This window comes from Scatophagus argus, chromosome 11 (assembly GCF_020382885.2).
Source record: "Scatophagus argus isolate fScaArg1 chromosome 11, fScaArg1.pri, whole genome shotgun sequence".
Lineage (NCBI taxonomy): Eukaryota > Metazoa > Chordata > Actinopteri > Scatophagidae > Scatophagus > Scatophagus argus.
The window spans coordinates 5,421,792-5,449,742 of record NC_058503.1 but is presented as its reverse complement, the minus strand read 5'-3'; the positions used below and the strand labels follow the sequence as shown (position 1 = coordinate 5,449,742).

The 27,951-nt window shown below is 42.0% G+C and overlaps 1 protein-coding gene and 1 non-coding gene across 4 annotated transcripts in view; both read right to left on the bottom strand.

Annotated features, from left to right (window-relative positions):
* Nucleotides 1-619: 619 nt before the first annotated feature.
* sema5ba (sema domain, seven thrombospondin repeats (type 1 and type 1-like), transmembrane domain (TM) and short cytoplasmic domain, (semaphorin) 5Ba) overlaps nt 620-27,951 on the bottom strand; it is a 146,807-nt gene continuing 119,475 nt past the window's right edge. The window contains exons 13-24 of one of the 3 annotated variants that reach the window (XM_046403888.1): nt 22,075-22,192; nt 21,416-21,600; nt 18,961-19,104; nt 18,247-18,394; nt 17,204-17,429; nt 15,015-15,227; nt 11,522-11,692; nt 8,971-9,021; nt 8,293-8,430; nt 6,579-6,623; nt 5,625-5,830; nt 620-2,656 (exon numbers count right to left, since the gene is read on the bottom strand). In XM_046403888.1, coding sequence (XP_046259844.1) covers nt 2,480-2,656; nt 5,625-5,830; nt 6,579-6,623; nt 8,293-8,430; nt 8,971-9,021; nt 11,522-11,692; nt 15,015-15,227; nt 17,204-17,429; nt 18,247-18,394; nt 18,961-19,104; nt 21,416-21,600; nt 22,075-22,192 — 1,822 coding nt within the window. In that variant the 3' untranslated portion in view covers nt 620-2,479. Of the gene's footprint in view, nt 2,657-5,624; nt 5,831-6,578; nt 6,624-8,292; nt 8,431-8,946; nt 9,022-11,521; nt 11,693-15,014; nt 15,228-17,203; nt 17,430-18,246; nt 18,395-18,960; nt 19,105-21,415; nt 21,601-22,074; nt 22,193-27,951 lie in introns of all 3 variants that reach the window. The other 2 variants (XM_046403887.1, XM_046403889.1) reach the window with 2 other exon arrangements.
* trnak-uuu lies at nt 11,072-11,144 on the bottom strand. Its single transcript has one exon. It is a non-coding gene; the product is annotated as a tRNA-Lys (tRNA).

Here is a 27,951-nt window from a genome sequence, read left to right as displayed (position 1 = left end):
ATAATGTACAATATACAAAAATATAGGGTACCAAAAAATTCACAGTGTCTAAAAGGCAGTGATTACAGTCTACATGACAGGTCTAACAGTACACCTGGTAAGTTGCATAGAAGGGCACAGAGCCTCACATCGCAGGGGACAGAGCTCAAAATTGACCAATCAGATGACTGGCTTGAAGACCAGGCCAATAGAGGCTTAGTTTGCAGTCTATAATATTTAATACTCTGAACTTGTCAGTGCTACGCAGAGTTATTTTCAGTCAGAAAATGTATTGTTTGAGCAGCTGGGGGAGGTCATAAGCCACAGGCGGTCGGTCACAATGTGGAGCTCTGTCCCCAAACAAACCTCATGGTTGGTGTGTACTTAGCTGCTGCACTTTTTTTTTTAAAACAACTATAAGGCTTTTTTTTTTTTTTTTTTTTTTTTTTTAAACAAACAGTGTTAGCTATACAATATACAGATACATTTACACGATCCTCTGCAGGGTCATTAAATGGGCTGCAGAAGGCTGTTGCTCTTATATACAGATAGAGCTCTCATCTCGTGCATGTACAGTAGCTGAACTGAAAAGCATTGCTGGGTTAGCATTCATCGATCAGGCAATAATAATAACAAAATATAGCTGTGAAAATGCCCTTTATAAACCAAGCTTCGACTATAAATAGTGTCAGTTCCAACTTTGCAGGAACCAGAGGAGCAATGCTTTAACTTACAATGATTAACATCTCATGAAATATAGAAAAAAACTGCCTGGAGAGTCAGCAACATAATGTGGAAAAAAATGCAGACACACACACACACACACACACACACACAAAATCCCCTTTACGGATCTCCTCATATATATTCATATGTATGAAAGCATTTACATTGTACAAAATACAGCAACCCCCCTTTCCTCACTCAGGCATACAGAAACACAGAAAACCGAGTCCATGTTGCATGTACACACATCCACACACACATGCACACATTTCCATCTTCATACAGGCAATCCTCTTAGCAAGCTTAACTCATTTATCCATTTTTTTTTTGTTTTCAAGTGGAGCCAAATGGATGTTTTGTTACAGCCTTTCTTTGTAAAAAAACATTTCAGTCATTTTTATTGTTTTATATTTGTGTTAACATTGAAGATGCAATGGTTACCACACAAGAAAACAAAGGAATGTATGAAATTAGAGAAACAAGAATTAATCAGCTATATTTTATTCAAAATATTTCCTCCTATGCTACGGCTCATCTGAGAATAAAACAGATATCATCTTAAAAAAAAAAACATTAAAAAAAAAGAACAAGTGCCCGTCTACTAGCTTATTCTACTATCATAGAAAACCCAATCCAGTTGTTCAGCACACTGGCCATATTTGATATGACCACTGAGCTATTTAGCACTCAGTAGAATCAATGCATCCATTGGAGAATCAATTGGAGAATCAATCAATTCCCTTTCAGAAGTCTATAGTGTTACTGGGAAAAAAAAAAAAATGAAGAAATAGAAAGAAAACAAATCATGCCCCTGCCCTCTATTTGCATACAGGCACACAAGGCATTCCCAAAGCTTTATGTACAGTTCAGACCGCTCCCCACAATCCCACATGCTCTGACTTTACAAGAGAACTCCTTGTCCGCAAAAGGTGTGCAACTGATCACAAGCAGATTTAGAGAGTGCTTCTCCAATTTGGGCTGATGTTTAGTTCTGTGACTCTTCCAAACAGCCGTCCAAAAACTGAATCAACTCTGAAGTTCTTATCTTCTCTGTCACGTGAAATACCAGCAATAGAGGGTATGCATCCACCTCTAACATCCATGGCAAAAGTGAACTCTAAGTTACCTCATCGACTTCAGTGACTTTACTCTTTTGCTGTTCTCTCACTCTGCACTGTACTGGACATCACAATATGCGTTGGTTTGCTCGCAGTGCTTTTGTTGCTGTTGGACTCAGAGTTCATTATAGGTTGAGAGTGTGGTTAGTAATGGAGAGGCATGAAATGGTGACCCAGATTCAGAGGAATGTAATATAATTTTTCAGAATGTCTCCAGAACTGTGGATGCTTGACTCAGCACCTGCGCTGAGGTGTTCTGGTCACAACAAGTTGTCTAAAGCCATAAGTTGTCGTGCTGGAGTTTTCCACTAGATCCCCACGTGAAGCTCTGAGTTGACACTGCTATATCCCATACAATAACACACCGACCAGCTGGTTGCCCCTGACTGCCCCAGGACATTGTCGTCCAAACCCACATCTCCTGATGGAAAGTTCCAAAAATGCCCCTGAAGACATAAGCTCTACCATGCGGAAGAGACTATGGGGGTGAGGAGGGGGGGGGGGGCGATGCCAAACAGAGGAACCTGTCCGAGCTCTGAGAAACACTTCAGTTCATGTCAGTTCAGTTATGTCACCGTTCCATTGTGGTGGTGTCCGTTTGGGGCAGTGGCTGGGGGTGGGGGGGGGGATACACAGAGCCAGTCGTGGGGCGTGTCTCAGCTGTTGTTGCTGTTGTTGTAGGTCCTGCATGGTGAAGGAGAAGAATTGGGCTGGTAATCATATTTGCCAAGCGCTGTGGGATAGTAGGTGGTGGTGTAGACGTTGGTCTGCTGAAGCGGCGTTGGATAGAAGTTGGATCTTTCATCTGGTAGCAGGTTGTTTTTGTTCAGGGTCTGGAATGAGACAGCAGATAAGAAAAGAAAGAATCAAATTTTCAGATCTCTCCAGAGATGCTCTATAGCAATCTACAAATAACGTCTGTGTTGCCATTGTAGTGACCTTTAGAGATGCTGACAGACCAGGCCAGCTTCTCCCCATGTATTAAGTCTTTTTGCTAAACTTAGCTAATTACCTCTGGGCTGTAGCTTCATATTTACCATGCATACATGTGTGATATCGACTTTGTCAACTCGCTCTGAACAAGAAAGCGAATGAGCCTATAAGTATCCCTTTAAAACACATGAACGAAAAGAAACCAATTCACACTTCAAGCAAATCAACTTGGTGTCAGGTGTTCTCTGGCATCAAGTTATTTTTTTCTTGATTTTAAGGCAGCAATCTGTTCATTCTATTTTAAGATACTGGACATGGACTCATTTCTGAAACAAGTTGATCTTCATAATTCTTCTACCCAGGAAGATGTTTTCAGTTATTTTGAGGACTCAATTATAGATAGTATAGAAGTTTATTTGCAGGTGGACATTAAGTTCTGTGTTTTCTGTAAGAAGTACAAGTAATATCAGTAATTCTTGTCTGCAGGTGAATAAAATTCCTCCACTAGCCTCGAGGCTATAGCTTGTGTGCTGTAACTGAATTCATAACCAAAGCAAACCGATTTAACAAATTTAATTTAGTTCATATCATGCACACTCAATACTCTAATACATGAGATGGCAGGAACTCACTGTGGCTCCTTTAAATAAAAACAAGTCTGAAACCCACATTTTATTCTAATGCAATTGCTGATTCCCTGGTAAAAGCCGACCATAAGGTGAAACACTTTCCAGGGGAAGCATTAGACTAATGTAATCCATCTGAACAGCTCTGGGGACAGAGGCAGGAAGATAATCAGGTTAGAGTCAGTGAAATACACAACGCTGGGCATCATAAATTGGCCTGGAGGAGAGGCAACCTGCTGGATAAACAGTGATGTAGTGGTACACAGTGACATCCTCTGCACATCCAGCAGAGTCTGGCCCCTTCTGGCCATTAAAGCTAATGAGTTCAGGCTCTCAGCACCACGATGGCTGTCAGCACTGTGTCCACACAGCAACAGCAATAACAGCAAGGAAAACAAGTGTCAGGAGGCTGACCCGATCAAAAACACAGGGATGTTCCTGCCATGCTTTCGCAGGGTCTTACATACTCCTGTCTGGTTGACAGGAAAGGTTGAGGTGAAGCCATGCTGACATACATTAGCTTAAGTCATATAAAGGCCATGTTCAGAACAATATGCAAGGAATGTCACTGAGCAGATGAAACGTTTGAATAATGCATCCATACACTCTGGCTTTGAAAAGTCTCAAGTTCATCTTAGTCATGTGTGCTGACTGTGTTGGGACTTCAGGTGAAGTGAGAAATTAACTTTTTTGGGGGGCCAGTATAAGTGAACTACAGTGTCTACTATAGTATAACTACTATAGTCTAGCAGTGACTTGACCCACCTTCCACTTGTACTAGAAAAAACAAAACAAAACAAAACAAAAACAGTGGAGTTTGAAATGCAACAACTGCATTAGGCCCAGAATTTCAAAAAATTTCAATCTAGGTCAAAAATTATCCAGATTTCCAGTAGGGTAAACACAGGTGTTAGCAGCGATACTTATTAAGGTTTCATTCCAATTAGGTTAAAAAGAGGGGGGGTGTTGCTACTTTGCATGCTGGCTCACTGGAAAGGCGTGTTTACCTGCTTTTTCTTGTCAATATGGCTGTCATGAAAAAGGTATATTGTATCAAATAAACTGAAAGTGCAGAAGTGGGCACTTTCAATCGGCAATCTGAAATACCTTTAAACCTTAACTGATCTGTATTCTGAGTATAGGACTGGATTACCAAATCTGTATTCCAGTTTGTAGGATCGGGATCACATCTTCTGGTTTTGAAATACACATCCTCTCCACACAATTCTGATTTTGGTTGAAGTTTTTAAAATACTGAGCCTTGATGGATTAGTGTCACTAGGAAACGTGGTCAGTCACGTGGTGACAAGTTAACCGTGTGTCTAAAAGACATCTAAAATATCTTTTTGTCATATCATTTAATTCAGAAAGGCAGCAGGTCTATCCAGAATTTTCAAAGGATGACAGATGCAGCTGCTGATTTTCTGACATCTGACTAAATACAAGGAGGAAAGGAATCACTGAAATTTGCTTGAATGTTGTACTCTGGAGTATCAAGTTCGACTTAGGAAATAATATAGGTTACAGTGATGATACAAAAACTGTTTGGGATCAGTCCAGCCACTTAAGAAACTTAAATCAGTGATTATGATGTACCCGAAAAAGCCTGACTGAAGCTTCTATGCTGACAATAAATGAGACAATGGTGACAAAGATCGACCGTTGGGATTGGGTCATAAAAGGTTTGAAGCTCATCTACAGATCTACAGATGATTATCACAGTCATGTTTAAGGGCACTTGTTGAATTATCAAAAGTCGCAAAAGTTGTGAACAAGACAGCACAAGAACAGGACAGAAAATTAAACAAAAAGTCTACAAACCTCTGGTAAAAATAGTTTGTTGAATTGCTGTGAATGTGAAAGCACCGTAGACCGATAACAGTTGGAGGTCGGGGTCTGACTAATGCTTTAGAAAGCTAATGGGGCTCATTAATAAGGATTTGGTCTGTGGGCAGGTAGAAAGTCTTAAAGCCTATAGGTTCTGTATAAGAGCAAGGAGGAATAAAGATGAACAGTAATTCATCTTCTGTGGTTAGCGCTCTATTGAGATAAATGCATGAATAAAGGCTCTAAATAAAACATGAATCACATTCATTGCCCTTGAATCATCAACAGTTGCATTGTACGTGTTTGTGCACGAGAGTAACACCAAGTAAACAGTCCTTCTATTTCCATTTTTATTACAGTTATCTCTATAATATTTTAAAAAATGCGGCTACCGAGCCCTTCACTGATCACGTACCTTGAACTCCATAGGTGTGTACTTCTCATTCTTTGGTGTGGTGTTGCCCTTGTAGTTAAGGTGGTTTGGGGTGGTGGGGTGAATGATGGCAGACTCCTGCGAAGGCTTATGAACACGCTGACAGTAGACGTAGATCAGAAAGGACAGCAGCCCCGCCCCCAGGAAACAGGAAACACCGGTGGCGATTAGGTGGATGGAGGTGAATGCTGGTGAATGAAGAAGATACAGGGAGTTTTATAAAAGGCTCAGGATACGTTATCACATGCTATTTTCTACCCAATTTGCTCTCCACCGCCTACCACCTGATTTTAAATAGCCAGTACAAAGATATCTAGTGGCAGTTAAAGGGAGCGTTCACCCCAAAATCAAAAATAAATATTTTTACCTGTATGACAGTTTTTTTTAACTGTAACTGTTTGACACTTGGCTATACGTCTCTCTGAATGAGCTCCTGAAGAGTTGTCTGGGTCTACCATATGAGGGGCTTTTTTCCATCTTGGAATAGAACACTAAGTTACAAAGATTTTGACAGGAAACTTTACATAGTTAAACAAATTCTGCACTATTTAAGTCTTGCATGTCTGTCTGTCAAGTATTACAGCATTTAATCAATTTTGATTTGTCTTTTATGTTTGTATTTTCAAGGACAGAAGATGAACTTGGGTTTGTAATCTGGGTTTTGTGCTTCCTATTTTGAGGTTGATAAAAAAATGTTGTGAGCTGCTGTGTCTCCATTTGCAGTTATCCAATAGCAGGACCTTGCACACTGGCCCATTACAGGAACATCACAGTGTACTTAATGTTTCTTTCTTGTCTTGATTGGATGTTAGAATTTTGCACAGACTGAAATAAACACACACATGAGAATGCACGTATAATGCATGAAAACACACATCATGGACAGAACATGTGGAAACACAGAAACAAAGTGAAGGCAGCTGTTCATCCACTTACCACCACAATGCTGGTCCTTATCAAAACCAGATGCAGGGAGAATGACTGCAGAGAGGAGAGGAACACAGGGTCAGACACACACATGCATGCACGCACACACACACACACACACACACACACACACACACACACACACACTCTCTGGAGAAACAGCCTTCAGAACACCATTGACTGTAACTTCGAGGGAGTTGACACATGCAGAAACGAAAACAGTGAATGAGAATTTGAAATGTTGTTTAAAATGTGGCATAAATGGTCCATGGAGAGTTTTTCAGCATCAGTGAATTTCAAAACTTTCTGTCTGTTGAGTGAAAAAAACAGCTCTACTCCATCAGATTGAAGCTCCCTGGTTGCTGTTAGAGACTCTTGACGGCAGGACAATAATTTACAGCTCCAAAGCATGTTGATCCCTGCAAATTCTAGGAGGAAAGAAGAGGGAAGCAGGGCAGGTTTATGTGTGCATGAGCTGACTTGATTGCGGTGGCACATTTCCTCATTAATTTTTTGGCCTAATGTTTCGGCTTCCTCACAGACGCCTCCCCTCTGCGAGTGACCTTAGCAAATCCATCCATCGCCTCATTGAAATATGCAATAAAATTAGATGTGATTTGGTGTTGTGACAACCCATTAATATTAATCACCTTCATCGGGACTCATTAAGGATTCTGAGTGTGGGGAGGCCAGTGCTGGCAGGCCATGAGAGATCATTTCAGGAAAAACTTTCAGAGATCGTCATCAGCATAAGAAGGTGCGCTGAGACTGGGGTCGACTGCTAACTTGTTGGATTCACATGGACTTAATTATGCTTAATTAGCAGAAGCAGATGACTTCAGTGCACTTTAGTACACACACACACACACACAGATAAAGTATGTTTTGTGTGTATGGACATATTAGTGAATAAGGATGATGAGGATGATGACAGATGATGCTGAATGACTATGACACAATGTACATATTTGACAATGGCAGACAAACTGTGTCCCAAAAATCCAAGCAGCGACTTCTGACTGATGCTTTCAACAAAATTTTTGGCTTAAAGGAGCACAAAGGATTGTGGACTGAAAGTGAAGCGCACTGCAACATGAGATGATCTGACATTGCAGAGACCAAAGCCAACAGTGTGTCTAGGATAAACCTTGTCAACCTTCAAATAGATGAAAAAGCGTAAAAATATTTGATGATGAGTGGATGTAGCATCCACGTTGCCTTCTTCATCATAGCAAAAATTTATACTGAAATTGTTTTTTGGACTCTTGGTCAGCAAGAACAGAGCAAATTAAAAGACATCATACTGGGCTGGAACTCTGAACAACTGTTAGAGAATGTTGATGTTTTTAAAAGTCAGCACTGGTGAGAGTTTCTTTTTGTTTTTTAACAGGTTAATGTTGTTGTCTTGAGGTATGATGCCAACACGGAAAATACGAAACCTTTAACTTTCAACTTCTTAAAAGTGAACAAGCTAAACCACTAGAACAGCAAGCACGACAAAAAACGCAAGCTTACAATTTCCATTTAAAAGAGTGGCACCATTTTTATTTATATAAGCAACGCAAAAGATAAAATAATTGAAAAGCATGCACTGTGTTTTGGGATATTCGGGGCTGCAAAGGAAACAGTTTGTCTCCTGGCAAAAGGACATCACGCTCGAGGAATCTTTGAACAAGCCAACCTCCACCGGGTACAGTGTGTGTCCGAGAGCTGACTGACTCACCGGGTATTTCATTGCAGTCTCTGCGCTGAGTGCTGTTCCCCACACACGGGGTGTTACCCTGAGCACCACACACCCGACTCCTCATCTGCAAGCCTGAATCATCACAGGCTGACCACAGCGACCAGGCCATCCAGCCACCTAAACACAGAAAAAAGAGCAATCAATAGAAACCCAGACAAACACAAGACCACATCAAACTCAGACGGCCTGGAAACAAACGCGCCCACCCAAGCTGTCACCACCCGCGGCCACTAACCATCCCGGCCAGCCACACAGTCCAAACACACCAAAAAGTGTTTGTGATGTAAACAGGATTGGAAGCGTGAACCCGTGGAGAGTTTGCTTAGTGCATAGCGGAGATGTTTGTCTCCTGAGCCAAGCTTTAGTGCTGTTTCCCCGCAGCAGGCGACCGAGCAGTAAACAAAGGCTCCTACCCAAGAGGAAAGAGAAAATTCCCAACCCTCAGCTCCTCCCTTTCAACCATGCACTTGCTGCACTCTTTCACCCTGTATTTAAGAGCACCGAAGTGGAGGGAGCACAGGCTTCTACAGTGAAAGGCTGATGAAAAAAGCTGGTTTGTTATTCAGGGTGCTCTCAAGTGTGCAGTTTTGGCAGAGAGGGCCCGGGTAGAGGCATAGGACCGGCCTCTTTTACCTTTCCTATCAGTCTGGTGCTCACCGACAGGCTGCTCGGTCTCCACCATCTGCTCCCTTCTTGCTGCACAACCGTCTAGACACACAAAACACACCAACCTTAACAAACCACCTCAAATATGTTTAATAACCGTGCATCACTACAGCCTGCTTTAATTGCTTCATTTATTCCCATTTATTTTTGTCACCCAGACAACCTGCGTGATTGTACTGTTGAGTCAGAAGGAACGCCATCAGGCCTGGAGTTCCTCGTTAGTATTCCGTCCCAACAGTCCTTTCTGCTGTCCTCTATTACTGGTGGAGACTTTAATCAAATGACCTGCGACAGGGGTATCAAATATCTCTGTGACTGACAACCAGCTTGTCTCTAATTAGGCATGCAGAGAGAATGGCAGCACCAGGAGGGCCCCAATAGATGACTGATATTGTGCCTGTCAATAAACGAATGGACAAGGAGACGGATCAGGGCTGCAGAGGTTGTTAGCAGACAGCTGATCGGCACAGGTCCAATGGGACATGTTGGTCCACGTCGAACAGGAAAACATTAACCTGATAAAGGAGGCTGATTAGCGTCTCAGCAAAAGCAGGAAAAAAAAAAGACAAAAAGCCATTTGCCTTTCTTTGTCTGTAATTACCAGAAGCTGACTGTAAGCATTACCCTCACTGTGAATGGCAGTTGGGCTGATTCAAAATGAAAAGCAGCTGAGGAAAACAACAGTTAAACAGAAACAGCTATTTAATTCAGGCAGAAATCTCCCGCACCACAAGGCATCACTGTACGCACACACACAGTGGACACACATACTTGGAAACAGATATATGAAGGTTCCAGACAATATTTATCTAAGCCATTTTTGTTTTCCAGTGAATGAAGAGAATATGCAAATCACAGTTTGGCGACAAATTGTTGAAGGCTGTTTGATATTAAACTCTAGAATCAGAGTCAGGTCAAAACCTTACTGTCAGGCAGATCTCTCATGAATATTTCAGTGTCCTTGTGGAAAAGGAATGAGAGTGGGGGAGGCGATACAGAGGGTGTTGTTATACATCTCGCATCTCATCATCACATGGTGTGAGAGTTTGGGCGAAGTCACGCTAACCACCAAATCAAAACCTCCTCCCCGATGGAGGTAAAAGAAATGAAACTTTTTGTCCTTACAGCAGTAAGAAGTTAAGTTTAATAAAATTTAACAGCAACAAGTCTTTCCTGAAAAAGTCGCTCTTATACTGGGTACTCCACAAAGCACTCAGAAGTCAATAGTTTGCTTTCTACTGAGGTAACAGTCCAGATGAAACCTGTTGATGGTGTTCTGTAGATTACTGTGAGCTCAGGGGTTCTCAAACTCTTGCAACTTAAGACCCACTTTAAAACATTTTGAAGGTCCACCTTCCCATTTTTTGGATTTGCATGTTTCACTGAATTCTTACCACTGCCTATGGGGTTCACAAAGGTTTTACAGACATTAAAGGTCCAAGTGTGAGTTTTTACTAAAGTTCTTACATGTGGAACAATGTCATCAAAGTTCACAAATTAAAGTTAAAAAAGCTGACCGTTTTTCTTTGTAAACTTTGACAAGTTGCTGCATTTTGCAGCATTAATGATAACATCTTGGTCATAGTATTAACACCATGATACCTGACAAACTTTGCAGCTCAGTAATTGCTTTGCAGGTCCCAGGGACTTTTTCTTTCTGGAGGGATGCCTTCTTTTGAAATTTTAAATTTAAAATTTTCCATCCTTGTAGCAATGCAAAATTCCATTTGTATCCATAGTAAGATTGTTATACCCAAAGCACACCTGCTGAAGTGTAAGAAAATTATATTGTAAAAGAAAAAGCACCGGAGGCAGATGGACCTTCGTCATCCTTGCATCTTGGACAAAAGGTCCATGACTGAAAAAAATGAAAGCAAAAATATCAGAAATGAATATTCTAAACTAAACAGCTCTAACAGAGAGTGAGAGAAGATGTTTCAGAATCAGAATTTCCTTTATTTACCCCCGAGGGGAAATTCTTTGACAGCTTCAATACTGACATCTTGGATTCTTTCTCCATCAAACTGGCGATCAGTTTCTGTTTCAGCTTTTCCCACAGGCCACTTTCTCGCCAGTTGCTTAAAACTTCATCCACCCGAACAGGGACTTGAACCCTGGACCCTTAGATTAAAAGTCTTATGCTCTACCGACTGAGCTATCCAGGCTCTTTGCTCTTTGCTCGTTTTCTTGTACCAGAATAAAACACCACATATACAAGTGGTCATAATTTAAGATGCATTACATAAAAATTCCATATTGACAGTCTGACAACACGAGCATATCTCCTTTCAAATCTCTTTTCACAGCACAGCAGGAAACGATACGGAGCGAGGACAGGTTGTTGTCTCAGCACGACTCTGTTTATCTTTTCATATATCTAAGACTTGGCTTGTTCATTAGGAAATGATGAAAGAAACAATTTAGTGAAGGGGATGACACAAAAATGAAACAGCGTGGGAGGTGATTGCCTGCCTGGAAGCGTGATGAAAGCACCCAAGCGGAGGTGGCATAAGTTAGGTTTTAAATTTATCTGTGACCTTACCATCACAAGTGTGTGTGTTACACAAGGCCTCCTCAGTGTGTAGTCCTATGCAGATGTCCCCTCCACTGGCGGGTGCAGGGCTGTTACAGGAGCGTGTCCGTTGGTAGTGACCGCCGCCACAACCGACTGAACACTGAGACCAGGACGACCAGCAGGACCATGCACCGTTTACTGTAACACACACACACACACACACACACACACAAATAATAAATAATCTTTCACAAACAGCCTTTTATAATATTTAGATATTTGGTTAATTACAATACAGTACCAATGACATATCATTTTAGTATTTAGAAAATTTATGTCACAACTTGCAATGTACTTGTGACCTGACTTGGATAAGCTCTGACAGACCTGCTAGATTCTTTTTGGTCTGTTGTATTTGTGTTTTTGTGGACCCCAGGGGCTGGGAGCACCAGCTGGGCATCTATTTTTTAATATTTACACTTTGGACAGGCCTTTATCACAAGGCTGGATATGGTTAAGCCTTTATTTTATACCTGATCTGCTGGAGCCCAGCTGGCTGACCTTATCAAAGGGAGGTCATATAAATGCACTTGTCTTTCCACTCACAGATTTTTCCTTCTCACTTGTACATGTGAAATGTATTTTAGAATTTTCCTATCATACACATTTTCAATTCATTTTGGTCTGGGCACTATGGTTATACACACTACTCACATGCCACATACATGTCATATATTTTTTCCCCATTTTTGTAATAAAAGCCCATTTGGGGTTCTGCTAATTTCCTGGTTATATTCTTTGTCATCTTTGCTGTGTACCATCCAATCGATTCATTGTTATAGTCTTGAAATAGGGACAGTTAATGTTTCATCTCACCTAATCAGAGAAACGTGATTGACTAACCGACTGGCTTGTTGACTGGCTGATGTCCGTTTGACTGACGGGGCTGACGTTGCCAGGTAACGTCACAGTTGTTCAGAAAAGTCCATTAGCTGAGTGGATTAGTGTGACACGGCGAGTGAAGCAGGCTGCGACCACTTAACTCTGACTAGCTCTCACAGCCAGCCACTGCTGTGCCTGACTGACTCTGCCTAACGGGCTGTTTACCTAGTTGATTGGCTGAGCGTCTGCCTCAGTGCATTACTGGATGACCCACCGAATACCTCGTGTGGCTGACTTACTGTGCTCATTTATGTTCAGAAATATGAAGTTGTAAAATAGAAAATGTGCAATTCTTGATGTCCATGTGTTTGTTTTGCTGCTCAAGAAAAACAGAAACGTTTTGAATTGGATGAACGAGACAGAGCTGTAGACCTGACACTTTGACTTAAGCCAAGACTCAAAAATTTGGGAATAACAAAAACTGAGACATCAGGCAGACCTTATTTCGACTTGAAAGGCTTGATTTAAGATTAACTTTGATAAAACAAGACTTAACCTGAACATTACTTGAAGTGATTTGAGACTTTACTTCAAATAGTCTGAGGTTTTACTTGGACTTGGATTGAATGGCTAAAGATATTGCTTGGACTTCTTTGGACTGACTTGAAGACTGACTTGAACTTTTGATTGAGCTGAAACTTGACTTTTGTTGATAAGCCTGAGACTTGGACTTGGATTAAATGATTTGAAACAACTCTTTATTAAGCTGATGACCAAATACTTTTTAATGGTCGCACCTGAAGACTGTCACTGACATGCAGTTTGTTAATATTTCACAGTGGACTTGGACTTGTCTCAACTGACTTGAGATGTGACTTGAACTAACAAAAAACATACAAACAGCTCTAGTGGCTGATTTCAGAGCATGTCATGTTGAATATTGATTTAACAATCACACTACTAAAGATGTTCGTCTGTTGTTTTGTGCATGGACAAACCAGGGTTTCATAATGCAAACTTAACTTAAAGGACTACAGATGTTCTTATAATGAAACTCATATTTGAACTCGAGCTACAGCACCTGTCTGAACTCACTGTCTGACTCAATGACTGCTTGCCTTTTCTCCCTCTCTCTCTCTCTCTCTCCCTCTCTCTCTCTGGTTCTTTCTCTCTTACATACTCACACACACAAACCTCCTCACCTCCTTCCTCCACACACACACTAACACATTATTCCTTCCAATCTCCTCGGCAATCTATATTGCCTTCATCCTTCTCTCTAATCTCACCATCAATTACTATTTTGCACTCATTCTCTCTTTTGTCACTGGCCTTGTCCTTCTCACTTGCATTTCTACCTAGGATAGACACGGTGAGACTGGCTGTACACGTGACACTCATAGCAAAAGGTTTCCTGACTGGCTAACTCCCAGTGGGAGGTAACCAAGGCTGCCTCTTCTGGGTTTCCTTAGGTTACATGTGTCAGTTGTGAAAATAATCGCCGAGGACTGTCATATGAATACCAACAACTGATATTAAAATACACTGCTGGAATGTGATCAGCTTCGCACCGACCAATCATAATTCATTAATTCATAAGGTACAAGTCATGAATGTTTAAAACAAGCTCTTAAAAGGAGTTCGGACCTTTTTCTAACGCCAGCCATTTTGTGTGTGGGTGTATGCGTCATTGGTCTTTTTTAATAAGGGTAGCCTGTCAGTCTGTGGCCAGCAGAGTTCTAGGTCAGCTGATTATGGTTTGATGAGGAGTTTGAAATAGATAACTTCATTTGTCCAAGGACTCTCATTGTACTGTTGCAGCTGGTGGTAACCATTAGCTAATGAAGCTAATGATGCACTCAGCAGTATTTTACTACCATTGACCTCCCGTGCTTTCTGTCTCAATCCGTCTCTCAGTGTGCATGTCTTTTCTTTATCTACTTATAACACACTGAATAAGTAAGAAAAAAGACAATAACTGATTATGTAAGTGCCCTGTTTGAGTGTTCATAACTTCCTGCAATGGTTCCTAAACAGTTCTTTTGGAGAGATTGTTGGAATGACTTGATGTCATTGTCAGCTGTCATTGTTGCAGTATATTAGAGCAATCACTGTCCATCGTCAGCCTGATGTGAACAATCCATTTCCCAATAGGTTTTAACACACCAGCAGCCCAAGACTTTACTCCACCTGCTTAATCGGTTGTAAGTCCCCTTTTTGCAGCCAAAACAGCTCCGGCCGGTCGGGGGAACAGACACAGGACGTCTGGGGGTATTTTGTGGTCACCGGCTTCAGAATATTGGATCTTTGGGAGGTGGAAGGCCCCTTCCTCAATGCACAGAGGGCGTATTTGGTCTGGTATGTTTAGGTGGGCGATGTTTATCAGAGAACATCCACATGATTGCAAGAACCCAAGGTTTCCCCACAGAGCACTGCATTGTCAACAGATGATTCATTTATTCACTTCACCTGTCAGTAGTTTTAATGTTGTGGCTGATTGGTATAACTTGTCATGTTTTCTGCCCTCAAAGACACCACTGTTCACTCCGATTTAGAGAAAGCAAGGTCATCCAAGGTCTTTCACTAATAAATTCATGAGTAATCTGTCATGTCTGGTTTTTGGTGTGTATTCTCTCACCAGGACATGCCTGGACGTTACAGTCCTGGTACTCCACAGGTGAGCCACGGCATGCGATGGGGGCGCTCTTCCCCTCTGGTCCACTGCAAGTTCGCCGACGGGTGCGGTAGCCTTTGGCGCAACTCTGCGAGCAGCTTGACCAAGTCTCCCACGAGGACCAGCCAGCACCTGCCACTCTCACGACTGGTGTCTTCAGGAGCTCCTCAACAAGGGCTACAGCAGGGCAGAGCAGATAAAAAGAAAGAAATACAGTTACTGGCTAGATTAAAGTGACAGAAATATATGCACTGCTGTCAGACTCACAGTTTAAAGAATTTAAGAGAGTCGTGAAGCATTCGGATTCTTTGAGTGTAAGTCACAGTGTATATGACTTTGCCAGCAGGTATATTTCTCTGCCTGTCCTCTCAAACTCTACGCATCCCACAGTTCCCTGCTGTCGGTGTTTCATCGGTTTGTCAAAGTCGATGTGGCCCCCCCAGGAGGCTGACAGGGGGAGACAGGTAATCGATTCAGGAGAGGGGGAAGGCATGAAAAAGCCACCAGCGTGGAGCAGTGTACTGTGACCCTGTGTGGCTCTGTCTGTGTCAGTGTGTATGTGAGAGTGCTGGACTGTGACCCCGTCACTAACAGCATGTAGGGGAGCTAACAGGTCTAACAGAGGGACCATTTCAACATGGCAGGCTCTTAATGGAAGAAATCTTCGCACGCTGCTGCCTCTTCTCTGTATTCATATGCAGGACTGAGTAGTTCTGTGTGTGGTAACCATGCAGTACTGTATACTTCTGTTTGTACACATAGATACAGATCACAGATTTTTATCTAATTTACATTTCTCCATCCGACATACATCGAAGGAATCTGTTCAGACTTTAACTTGCGATTCTTCACACATTTTCTATTCTATCCACTTAAAACTACTCAATTATAGTTTAAGAAAAAATCCACAAAGACTTAAGATAATTACTTTTTATTCATGTATATATTAATTCAGGCAGCCGTGTCCCTAAGGTGGACACTGGAGCATTAAACTTTAACTGACAATGTCATCAAGTGGCTTTCTCACTTTAATGTCAGTTTATTTATAGTGCTGCATCACCCCAAGGAGCATCTGGAAAGAATGAACACATCAGACACACACCACAGCCTCTCAAACTCACACAGAGACACACATAAACAGAACCATATAAAAATAATAATTAACGGTGATAACAGAGATGGTTGAGTTCAGCTTAATAAGTGAAAGTTGCTAGTGTCAGGTAGAAGTCCTCTGAAGGTTTACCCAGCCAGTAATATTATGAGGGATCTTAGCACAGAGAAAAGACCATTGATCATGTGAGAGCTCACCTCCCAAACTCTCAGTGGGAGCTTTTTTCAAAGGATGGGAGGAAGTTTCACCATCCTGTAGGAACAGTAAGATACTCAGCACAGACAGAGCATAATGAGTGCAGTGGGGGTACAACAAAGCACCAGGAATAGATTAGCATGTCATCCACGGACACAGTACAGAACTGTGTTGTCCAAAAAGTTGTACAATACCACCAAAGGCGGTGTGTTCCAGGCCCTTTCAGGGTCATTGACAATGTCCCCATCATCTGATAGCAATTGATTTATAAGATGTGAGGTAGAGGCAACAGGTATACACGTAACTTTTTGGTGCTATACTGAACGAGTTAACTATTTTATGTGTCAGTTTCAAGTTAATCAGAAAGCTACACTCTTTTTTGCTGTCGTTGTCCTGCTTGTCTTTGGAGTAGTCCCAAATTATATTAAATTAAAACTGAGTTGTACAATTTCTTAAATATCATATGAATGTATGAATTCTGTATGAGAGTAGATTTTCCCAGGAAATTAGAATCTGTTTTGATTTCCCATATCGCTAGGCCATGGGGGCAGCCGTGGCCTACAGGTCGGAGAAGCAGCTTGTGATTGGAGGGTCGTTCAATCCCCCCTCCATTAGCCGGCTGATGTGCCCTTGAGCTAGGCACTTAACTCCCTCAATTTGCTCCCCAGGCCCCTGAAATGGCAGCCCACTGCCCCTGTGTGTTTCACTGCATGTTGCATGTGTGTGTGTTCAATCAGTGATGGGTTAAATGCAGAGAAGAATTTCGGTGTATGTAAAAATATACTGACAATGAAGGTTTGAAGTTTAAGTTTAAGAAGAAGCTTTATCCGCCAGCTTGTTAACCTACTATCTGTCTCGCAGGCTGCTGTTCCATCATGCGGACAGAAGCGTGTCTCCACCTTCCTGCGCCCGATCTGCAGCTCGTGGGGATCAGACAGGTGGGCCCGACACATGTAGCGCATCCTCTGCTCCTGACGAGCTCCGCCTTGAGTCACGTTAACGGGCATCCAGGGGGTCCAAGGCGTGTTCCTCTTTACCTCTGGACACGCCTCCAGGTTACAAGCCTTGTACTCCTGAATGAGAAGGTAATGCAGGAAGAGGAAGACGAAGAAGAAGAGGAAGAAGCAGAGGAGTAAGTTTTATAAATAAACATGACTAAAACAGACTGATTATTTTTCTAACTGTGTTTGTCCTCAGGATGATTCTTGAGAAAAGGTCATGAGGTTATTAAAATCTAAAGGGGACGTCATTTGGATAATCTGTCTTCTAGACTTTGACATTTCTTGTGTACAAATGGAAATTATGGCCTAACAATGAAGGTAGAGAGAGGATGCAAGGGTCACTTAGATGAATAAAATTCATCCTACAAATTTTATATCCATCTGTCCATTAACTTTTGCTAATGCTAGCTTCTCCAAGTGATAATTGAGAGGATTTTTTTCATATCAGTTTTCAAAAGACAGAAGTTTATAGTAATTTGACTCTTGAAAATAATTTCCTGTAATGTTTCTATAAAAACAGAAATGCCTGTACTATACGTATGGAGATACTGGCACGTTGAGATTTCCGTTACATACAGAAGACCAGGTGGGTCGCAGAGACGCTGACAGTAAACAGATGTTATTTGGAAACGAGCTGTCGCCGTACAGGCTCCAGCTGAGCCATTCAAGGTCAACACAGGAAATCTTAAAAGCCTCACGCATTTAACTCTACTGCCATCATCACCTGCTCACCTCTGCAATGATTTCTCCTCACAAGGCGTTGCTAAACACATCTAGTTTAACATTTTTGGACAAAGCTGGAGTGGCAGCCTGTCTCTGTTCAGAAAAACTGCCTTCATTTGTCATTCTTCATTGTCTTTGTTTGTTTATCGGTGTGAGTGTTTCCTACCAGTGCACATCCTGGGCAGCTGTTGCCATTCTCACAGTTGCGAACCCTGGAGTGGACACCTCCCCCACATTCGGTGCTGCACTTGGTCCAGGAACCCCATGGGGACCAGAAGATAGGCTGAGGACAGGACACCCCTTCATTGCAGAACCTGTGGAGATAGAAGTGATAGGAGAGGAGGGTGAGGATATTAAGAGGATAGATTGTAATAAAAAAAATACACTAGCTGTGGAAAAAAATGAAAATGATGAATTGAGACTTGACTTGGACTTGACCTACTTAAGGAGCATGCTGGATGGTTGGGTGCACGTATGTCAGACCTGTTCACAGTCCATCTCTTATCAATACCGACATTTAACTACATAGTTGTGCCTGCCTAAACCTGTTTGTCCTGTTAATGAAAGGAACAACAAACGGCCTAAATTGTTATTTACATTAAAATCTACTCGATAGACATAAAAGAATTCAAATGACCTAAAAACAGCTTTGCTGTCAGTTGAGTAAATACAGGATGAATCTAATCTCCATTGCACTGTCACATTCATTGTTTTCCCATTGTTGGCATACTTTTTTACCACAGGCTGTCTCAGTGGGAGATGACATAATAAACATGAGTTTATTATTTGAACAGAAAGATGCGTTTGGTCGTGACAATCTTCAGAGTATCAGTTTGTATTGATCAAAGTGACATTATCGGCACATCTCGGTTATCCTCACCTCTCATCCCTGCTTGGCCCCACACACACACGGCCACCATGTCGAGGTGACGGGTTGTTACAAGAACGCTGGCGCAGCTCGAAGCCTGTACTGCAGGTTGTGCTGCACTGTCCCCATGACGACCAGGGCGTCCATCCTCCGTTTCTATGGCAACAGACACATAAAGAAGCATTAGAAACCTAAACCTACAAAACCTGCATCATTATTCACCAGTGCTTTTAGCATTATTCATTCACAGGGTGTTCTCTAATGCTAAAGGGAAAAAAGAAACTGCTTTTTAGCTTTGTCTAATCATTACTCTGATTCTGAGCTTCTGAAAACAGCAATGCAAACACACAGGGAGCTCATTCTGACTGGGAGGGATTCATTCAATTTGCTTAAGTGCTTTGTTCCTGGGTAGCACTTCTCATGATTTAATTGCCACTTCCTGCAAAAGCACAATTCAATTTCGACACCAAGGATTAAATCTGGCATTGCTATCCGGTGGGATGAAGGTGCCTAAGCTCTTTGTCTCTGCTCTGTTCTCTGTAATAGCGATTGGCCAATTCCCCTGCAGACAGAGGTGGTGAGAGGTGTCACGAGGAGAACCTGAATGTCACCTACATTTTCTAATGAGATTCCCCACGTTCATGATCTCGCTCATGTTCTGTCAGTGTGTAAATTGGGACCTGCAGTGGCTGCTTCAAAGTCAATCAGGACATGACTGCTACCATAGCAGAGTTTAAGAAAAGATGTTAGAGTTCTCCTGATCCTGGACCTACCTCGTTTGCAAAATGACAGACTTAGTGTGCTCAATAATAGCGGTGTAATAATTTCAACTTGACAATGCCCAGTCTGCTGGACCAGAATACATTATAAGCTCAACAAACCAATTTGTACCATCTTTTTATTCATGATATGCCGTAGATCCTGTTATTAAAGACTATTTTTAAGCTAGCGTACTGCAAATCCAGTCTCACCTTTGCTTTATGCAAAGTACGCGTTGTAAAGCAAAATGAAGTGCTCTGCTTTACAGCAACATTTAAAAACAAAAAGATAAAAATAAAATTTGTTAGAATTTTAAATATATAGGCAAAAATGAGCAAACAATTAAAACAGTTTAAGTAATTCCAGTGCTGTAATAATTTGCCTAAAATGTAAAAGAGGAAAAGACAGCCATTAAAAGCAGCTGCACTGTCTTTTGCACCGACCACAGACAGACTGTTTCTCACTGATGCATCAAAATCTGCAGGTTCTACAGGCTGATCAGGTTTGGTAGAGGGATTCAATAGATAACAAAGTGTTGTGTTCTAGGTGAGTTATTAATAACTTACAGAAACCTTGCAACGGTGCACAGCCCACCTTCTCCTCTGCTCTCTCTGTGTCTACATATATAGGCAGTGTGAGCACTACTGAACTGCTGCTGCTTTGTGTGTCTACAGAGGCATCAAGCCCTGTCTTGTTGCATGGAGTTTGATTTTGATGATAATTAATAATGATGATGGGATTTTCCTTTACCTTATTCAGAGAGAGAAAGAGAGAGAGCGAAAGATAGACAGATAGATAGAGAGAGAGAGAGAGAGAAAGAGAGAGAGAGAGAGAGAGATGCTCTGCAGACACTTAAGCTGCAGTAAAATGTCAGTATCATGTGGACATGATAATCCACAGATCATTGACATGAGCATGAGCACCCAAATGAAAAGTAAAAGTTTCCTCGATGCACATGCGCCGTGCACACAGCTTGCTTGTCCCAGCTGTAGCCTACATCTTCTCACTACTGCAGGCAGGGAGAAAAGAGAAACAAGCGCTCTACTGCTCCCAGCAGCAGGATCAGGACCTTGGAAAGTGCCAGTCTCTGTCCTTTACTCAGCGCATAAAGTTGACATTTTTTGTGTCAGCTTGGATTCGGTTGTTGATAAGCACATCTTTTTATGGGTTGGGCATAGTTATTAAAAAACCCTGACCTGTGCATCACTACTGCTTGCTAAAGATCTAAGAGATTTGTTAGGTTTATATTTTACAAGTTTCTTGGAAATGTATTTGGCCTAAAGGCTGCTAAGTAATGTATAAACTAGCAACAGCACTTTAGAATCTATTCCATAGAGATTTAAGAACATGACTTAATGTGCTCTGTTCTTCTGGATTTTGTTGTTGGTTTTGTAGTCTGACATTTTTGAATGTGTTGCAGTTTGTTTTTCAGTTTATCACTTTTGGGAGACAGGACAAGAGACTGTTGAAATATTTCACAAATACAATCAACAAACATACAATCAACATGCTAACAAATACAATCTTTGCTTTCTTGTGTTTTTTTCATTGACTGAAAACATCTTTCTATATTTAAAATTATTTAATATTTAAACCCTAATTGTTTTAAATATGTTTGAAAAAAAATTATTATGATTGATGGAGGCAGTTCTTATTGCTTCGTTATCATCAGAAATATAAGACTCATTCAGTCTTTTTCTTTCCCCACCTTGAGCAGTTGGAGACTTCAATGGTGGGTCCCTCACAGTTCTTGCCTCCACAGCGAGGTGCAGGGCTGTCACAAGTCCTGGAGCGACACAAGCACGAGCTTACACCATCCACACCATCATCATTGTTGCAGGGTTGCCACGGTGCCCATGGTCCGAAGCCACCATTGGTGGTTTGGTTTCGCAGCTGGAAAGTAAACATGATGTGTGATGCTGTGATGAGAGTGAGATCAAGTCCACCTGTGTTATTCGACCATCCAGCACGTGTGTGTCAGTGATGGTTCAGAGTGGACAGCAGAAGCAGTTTTGGAGTGTAGGACTTGAGCTGCCAGACCGAGCTTTTCCTTCTAAGATGGACAGTGAGACTTTTCAGAGTTTTATAAGGGAATACTTCAATTTACTTTACTTCAGCCAAATTCAATTCAGTTGCGCTCAGTGTAATTTAATGCATTTCACTAAAGTCCAATTAACCTGTCTTCTCGAATGCTCCTATATCCAGCCTTTCTTGTGCAGCACACTCTACAAAGTTGTTAGTCATAAATGATGCCAACCACTGTTGTGACACGGTTGAGTCATAACGGAGATGGCATCAACGGGGCGCCCCATGAGGACAGATGTGACGCCATGTTGGCAGGTCTTACTGTAAATGCTGCACTCTTACCGGACAAACAGTGATGTTCTGCTTCCACTGGCTCATGTTGGAGCTGTCCTCCAGTGTGGTGCATCTGCGCTGCCTGAAGTCCCAGCCACAGTAGGGGTCCCTCGCCTCCAAGCACAGCCTTCAGGGGACAGGAAGGGGGAGGAGGGGATTGTCAGTAAAGACAGTGCACATGAATTAACATTACAGTAAAGGTACTTACCATGATGCTGTATTATACTTTAGGTGTATGGAGTACAAATTAACATCTTCATTCAGTCTATGAAAAGTTAAAAACCTGCCATTGTAATGAACACTGTAAACTGGGACCAGAACAACATCACTTATTATCCATAAAATAAATGACTGCACATTAAAACTAAAAAAGTGCAGTTTGTGTTAAGTTTCTTTTGAATATATAGAAATAATAACTCATAAAATAAATACAGAATATAACTGGATGAAAACAAAAATCATATACAAGACAAAAAGAGGTTAAAACCTGGTTACCACTGTGACTAAGCTACATCCAAACACACTGACCTCAGACCTGCTGTACTCTACATGCATTATAAATAACTGAAAGATGACTAAATCAGTCACTCCTCCCTCAACTCTCACACAAACATCTCTATACATGGTACATCATCCAAACAGTGATTAAATATTTGTAAGCTCCTCCAGTAAAACAGAGGCTTAATGGCGGCTAATTAAATCTAAAGCTGTTAATAACGGAGCTAAGCCGCCAGAGCTGATCTGGATGCCTGAGGAAAGCAGGATAAAGGCATCAAGTGAATACCCCCTCTCTCTCAATGCCTCCCCTTCACTTTCTGCCTATCTTCCTCTCCTTCATATCCCTCTTATGTCTCTCTCTCTCCATCTCTCTCTCTTCAGCTATGGTCCCTCACTGCCATCCTACTCCATCTCCTTTCTCGAGTCCTTCATCACAGCACGGTGGGTTCCCTTCCTCCTCTCTCCATTCAGCTGAAAGGAGAGATTCTTGTTGTTGTTGTTGATGTGGGGGTTTGTTTCCCCTCTTTCCACAGCCCCTCATGGTTTATTTGAAGAGCCCTGTAGTGTTTTAGCCTACAGGTTGAGGAATCTCCAAGTGTTGATACAGCTCTCCTTGCCAGGTCTGGGGCTTTGTGGTGAACCCAGGGTTGGCTTAGATTCGATAAAGTCATTACTGTGTAGCCAGCACTTCAGAGGTGACCTCACATAAAAAGAGTGACCAGGCAGAGGAGGGAAAAGGAGAGAGAGGGAGGGTGGGGCATGTTCTCTGATCTGAGCCGAGTCAGAAGAGGACGACTTCCTCCCTGTGCATGACACATTCACTGCTAACCTTCCTGTGTGTCACTTTAATTAAGCGGCACTATTACAGCGACAATGGATGCAATCTCCAATACTGATGAAACAATAATCATAATGAGGTCGACCACAAATTCACAGTTCAGTGAACCTAATAGTTCATTTCAAAGGGCGGAAGGAGGAGCGTGTTGCCATTATGGATCAAGGTCGACTATATTCTGTCTGTGACGCTTTGATGCGTGGCTTTGCATCGTCATCATGGCTTTTCATTTGGCTTTCTCATTACCAGCATACCCACTTTCAACACACACACACACACACACACACACATTACAAAGATCAGCTAAGCGGAACAATTAAGAAGTACATATTTCAAGGATGGAATAAATAATGCAACATGAAAGGAGAGGTGTGAGAGATTTGAGGCCTAATTAGCTCCGGGTAAAGTGTGCCGACAGGCAGGCTGGGAGGCTACTGACCTCAGGGAAACACACGTTTAGTTCTGGATTCACCCTGTTTGCATTAATTTAGAGAAAAATGCTGGTCATAAAAATTTTAAAAAACCCAGAAACAAATGCATGAACTGTAAAGAAATGTGGAGAAACTGGATGCAGTGCAGGTATGGATGGGGGTTGATGCTGCAGGATAAAATGTTCACACAGCTGCAAAATTTGCTAAGCCAGTCGATAGTGTTTAATCCATTATTTGTCCTCTTATTTGCAAATAACTGTGTACAAAACAATCAGCTAGCCGCTTCTTATTTTTGGTCGGTGCTGACTGATGCTTTCAGTACTCCAAATGCTAAAAGTTGCCAGCAGTAGGCCATATGTACTGTTGTCAAATAATGTTAATTCCAAAAGTAAGATAAAGGCAGACCAAAATAAAACTTAGCCATTTTCAACTGTGTGTGCTTTTCACAACAAAAATTGTTTATGAGGAAAATAAAGTAGCACTACTTTATAACTGCAACAGGGCTAAAAAGTTAATCAGGACAAGCCTACTTGTTTGTAGGCTTTGTGCCTTGTTTGGCCAGACAACCACAACCGCACAAATGCACTATTTTACACAATAATGTCCTTCCATCTTTGAAGCTTAAAACTGTAGCTTGACAATGCCCACATGCACAACTGGATCCATAAAGAAATGGTTTTCCCATCTGATGTGGAAAAACGGGGCAACACAGAGCCATGTCAGTGGTCGACCACACTAAAGCTTTTTGGAACAAATCCCTGCAGCCAAAGCCTGAGAGCCTGAAGAGAGGAGACTGTTATAGCAGCAGATTAGTGCCAATAGTTTTGGAATGAGGTGTTTGGTTACATAATGTCTGGGTGTCCTGTTCTGTTGGCCTTGTTGTGTAATTCTGATCAGGTTTCAAGTATGCAAAGTTAAGTGGAAAAGACACCAAAGATGACAAATTTAACTACAACCTACTCAGTCAGTAGTTAGTCAGTCAGGGCTATTGTGTGTGTGTGTGTGTGTGTGTGTGTGTGTGTGTGTGTGTGTGTGTGTGCGTGCGCGCGCGTGTGTGTGTGTGTGTTTACTTTAGATGGAGACTGCTGTTCCACAATGCTCACAGCAGGAAATTAAAACAAATTGAGCATGATGGTCCAACAGCTCAAGGAAGCCCTTGGAAAATGCTCTGAAATGCTGTGCTGTTGATAATTTCATTGACAGTGACATTTCAACTGTTAATTTGATTAATATCAATACATATTGCAGTATATTCTGTTGGTGAAAATCAGTGAAATCCATTTATCGACTTTACTAATGGCAAAAACAGCATATTATGACATATGCTATATAGTGCCATAATGTATTCAGCTAGAATACAATGTGGAATTGGAACACAGCACAGGTTTGCAGCCTCAGTATTTTGTCTAGTAATTTCTTTCACTAGGAGACATTTAATAAACCACGATTTACTATTGTAGGGGAAAAAGAGGGCGTACAAAGGCATTTATCTCCCACTCTGACCTTTCTGCAGCTGTATAAAACACCAGCCAAGCGCTCTCAGAGCCTTCCTGTGCTGACGGCTCACTGTTTTTTAAAAACAGGGCCGCTCTAAAAGTCAATTAGAGGCAGGGCGGGTGGAGAGAAGACTGTGTGATGGGAGTAGAAAAAGCTAATTTTCAAAACAGAGGCATGTCAGCCTGGACAGGCAGGAGTCTGCAGATATACAAGAATGTGAGGCATCTAAACTTTATGGTTGTTTGTGTGTAAATAATCAAGTGTGATATGTGAATAATCCTGTGTACTCCATGGGTGTGTCTTTATACTGGTGGGTGTGCCACCATGTGTGAGAGCATTGCTTTGACAAGACTGCAGGGCGCTGGTTGATATTTAATTCAGCAGTTTGCGTGCCCGGTGGCCCACTATATCAAAACAGAGTAGCTATGCAACATGGCCTGTTAAATTTTAAACAGACTAAGCTGCAGAACCCACCAGCCTATGTAACAATATGTCTCGACGAGTGGCATTGGAAGATAAATCCGCCGGATTCTTTCATTCGGGTTGTAATTGGCATTTTAAATCGTTTGTGAATGCTGTAAAATCAGCGTCTCCTTTTATTACAGGTCCTTTACCAACTAGACATAAAAACAATAGTTCACCTCGCCTTTAATGGCAGGCCGTCAGTATATAATTGCAAATATGATCACCAGAGCTGATAAATTATGGATTGGAATCAGCCGTTATTAGCTGTAGCGCTGACACTTGGGGAATACGTGAGCAAAAGCTGACTGGAGGGTCTGACTCAGTTAAACATATGTCTGCATATGCTGGTCCCTCTCCATCTCCCCACAAGAACTGTCATTTTTTGTAACCCTTCTCAGGAGACCACTGCTGACAGGCACTCGCTCCTCATCCTCTCTCTAGGGAAGAGAGTCCGTCCCTGGGGCTTTTTTACCCGCTGTGCTGGGCTGAACTGGCCATTCAGGACGTCTGCTCATGATGAATCGGAAACACAGAGAACTCCTGCTAGCACTCAGCGCTAATATATCCAATTAGGCCCAGTTGGAGCCAGGCTGAAGAATGATTGTGCCAGGTCCAAAAAAAAAAAATCAGGAAAACAAAAGTGAGATGGCCGTCTGCCAAAAGCTGCCTGCTGTTCTCCATGTACAGTTTTAGCCCCTAGTGAATAAAAAGGAGCTGCATCATCACAGAGAAACAATGGGGAGGCAGAGACAGGCTATAAAACAGAGAGAGGAGAAGGAAATATAAGTGTATTCACAGGCGAGGCAATAGATAGCAGGAAGATGGTGAACTGAACAAAATGAGAGATGCAAAGACACAAGATGACACGACAAGCGAAGGCAAAGAAACAGCAGTGAACTGTTGTCACTTCAGGACTGCGGGTGGAATTTGAAAGGATCAAGTTAGCAAGTTCACCTGAATGCAGTACTGATTCTGTTCATGTAGTCCTTTACAGGGTCAAGATGGGCTGAATCCAATGAATCTGTATATCATTCTTTCTGTCACTATCCAGAGATCATGCCCAAAGGTTAGGGTTGGAACACTGATCGACTGGTAAATCGAGACTTTTCCCTCCAGCTCACAACAGTCCTGTATAACTCTCATATTACTGATGATGTTGTACCAATCCGCTTTTCCATCTCAACCGCAATTTTTTCATCACTTGTGAATAAGATGCCAAGATACTTCAACTGCTTTGCTTGGAGTAACAACTCACCTGCTTGCAATCCACAGTTTTCTGGCAGAACCCCATGGCATCACACTTGGTGTTGACTCTCATCCCGGCTACCTCAAACTCGACTGCAAGCTGCCCAAATGCGTGTTGAGGGTCACAGACTGATGAAGCCAATAGAACTATGTCATCCATAAAAGGAACAGACACCACTCTGACATTCCCAAACTGGTCACTTTTCTCAAGCAGCAGCCTTGTCAGAGTCCAGTGCATTTGACATTGTACGGAAAATATGCACACAGCTCTCACTATAAATAGGGGCTGGAGGGGATGTAATAAAAGCCCCAGTACCCCATACTCCCACAGCAGAACTCTAGGGACAGGGTTATGAGTCCACAAAACACATCTTCGGCTGAATAAAGACACTGGCCTGTACATTACCCAGAAAAGTCAACTTACTCACAGAAGTGATGTGCATGTCATTTCACATGAAAGTGGAAATCAGTGGAAACTAAAACTACCGACCTCGATGTTTGATACGTTGCACATTGCTTACAGAGAAGATTGCTGCGTTCAATAAGAAATTCATTATTCTCTGAGCTTAGCAAATGCTGGTGGCTATAGCCCCTTGCTTGTTTTTTATTTATTTCTCATTTTACAATCATTCACCTGAAAAGGGATCATGGTAGTTTTGACACTGTCAGCATCAGGGGATTTAAAAGGTGGCAAGCTGGAGGTTACAACACAGTGCCAGTCCATATGAAGGCTGAAGAATGATGATGTGAGAGTGAGACAGAGAGAGAGAGAGAGAGAGAGAGAGAGAGAGAGAGAGAGAGAGAGAGAGAGAGAGAGAGAGAGAGAGAGAGCACAAAATGATTACACTGAGCTGCAGCCAGAACAAAGCCTCTAATAAAAGTAACAGCATTCTGGAGCAGTAATAAATACATCCA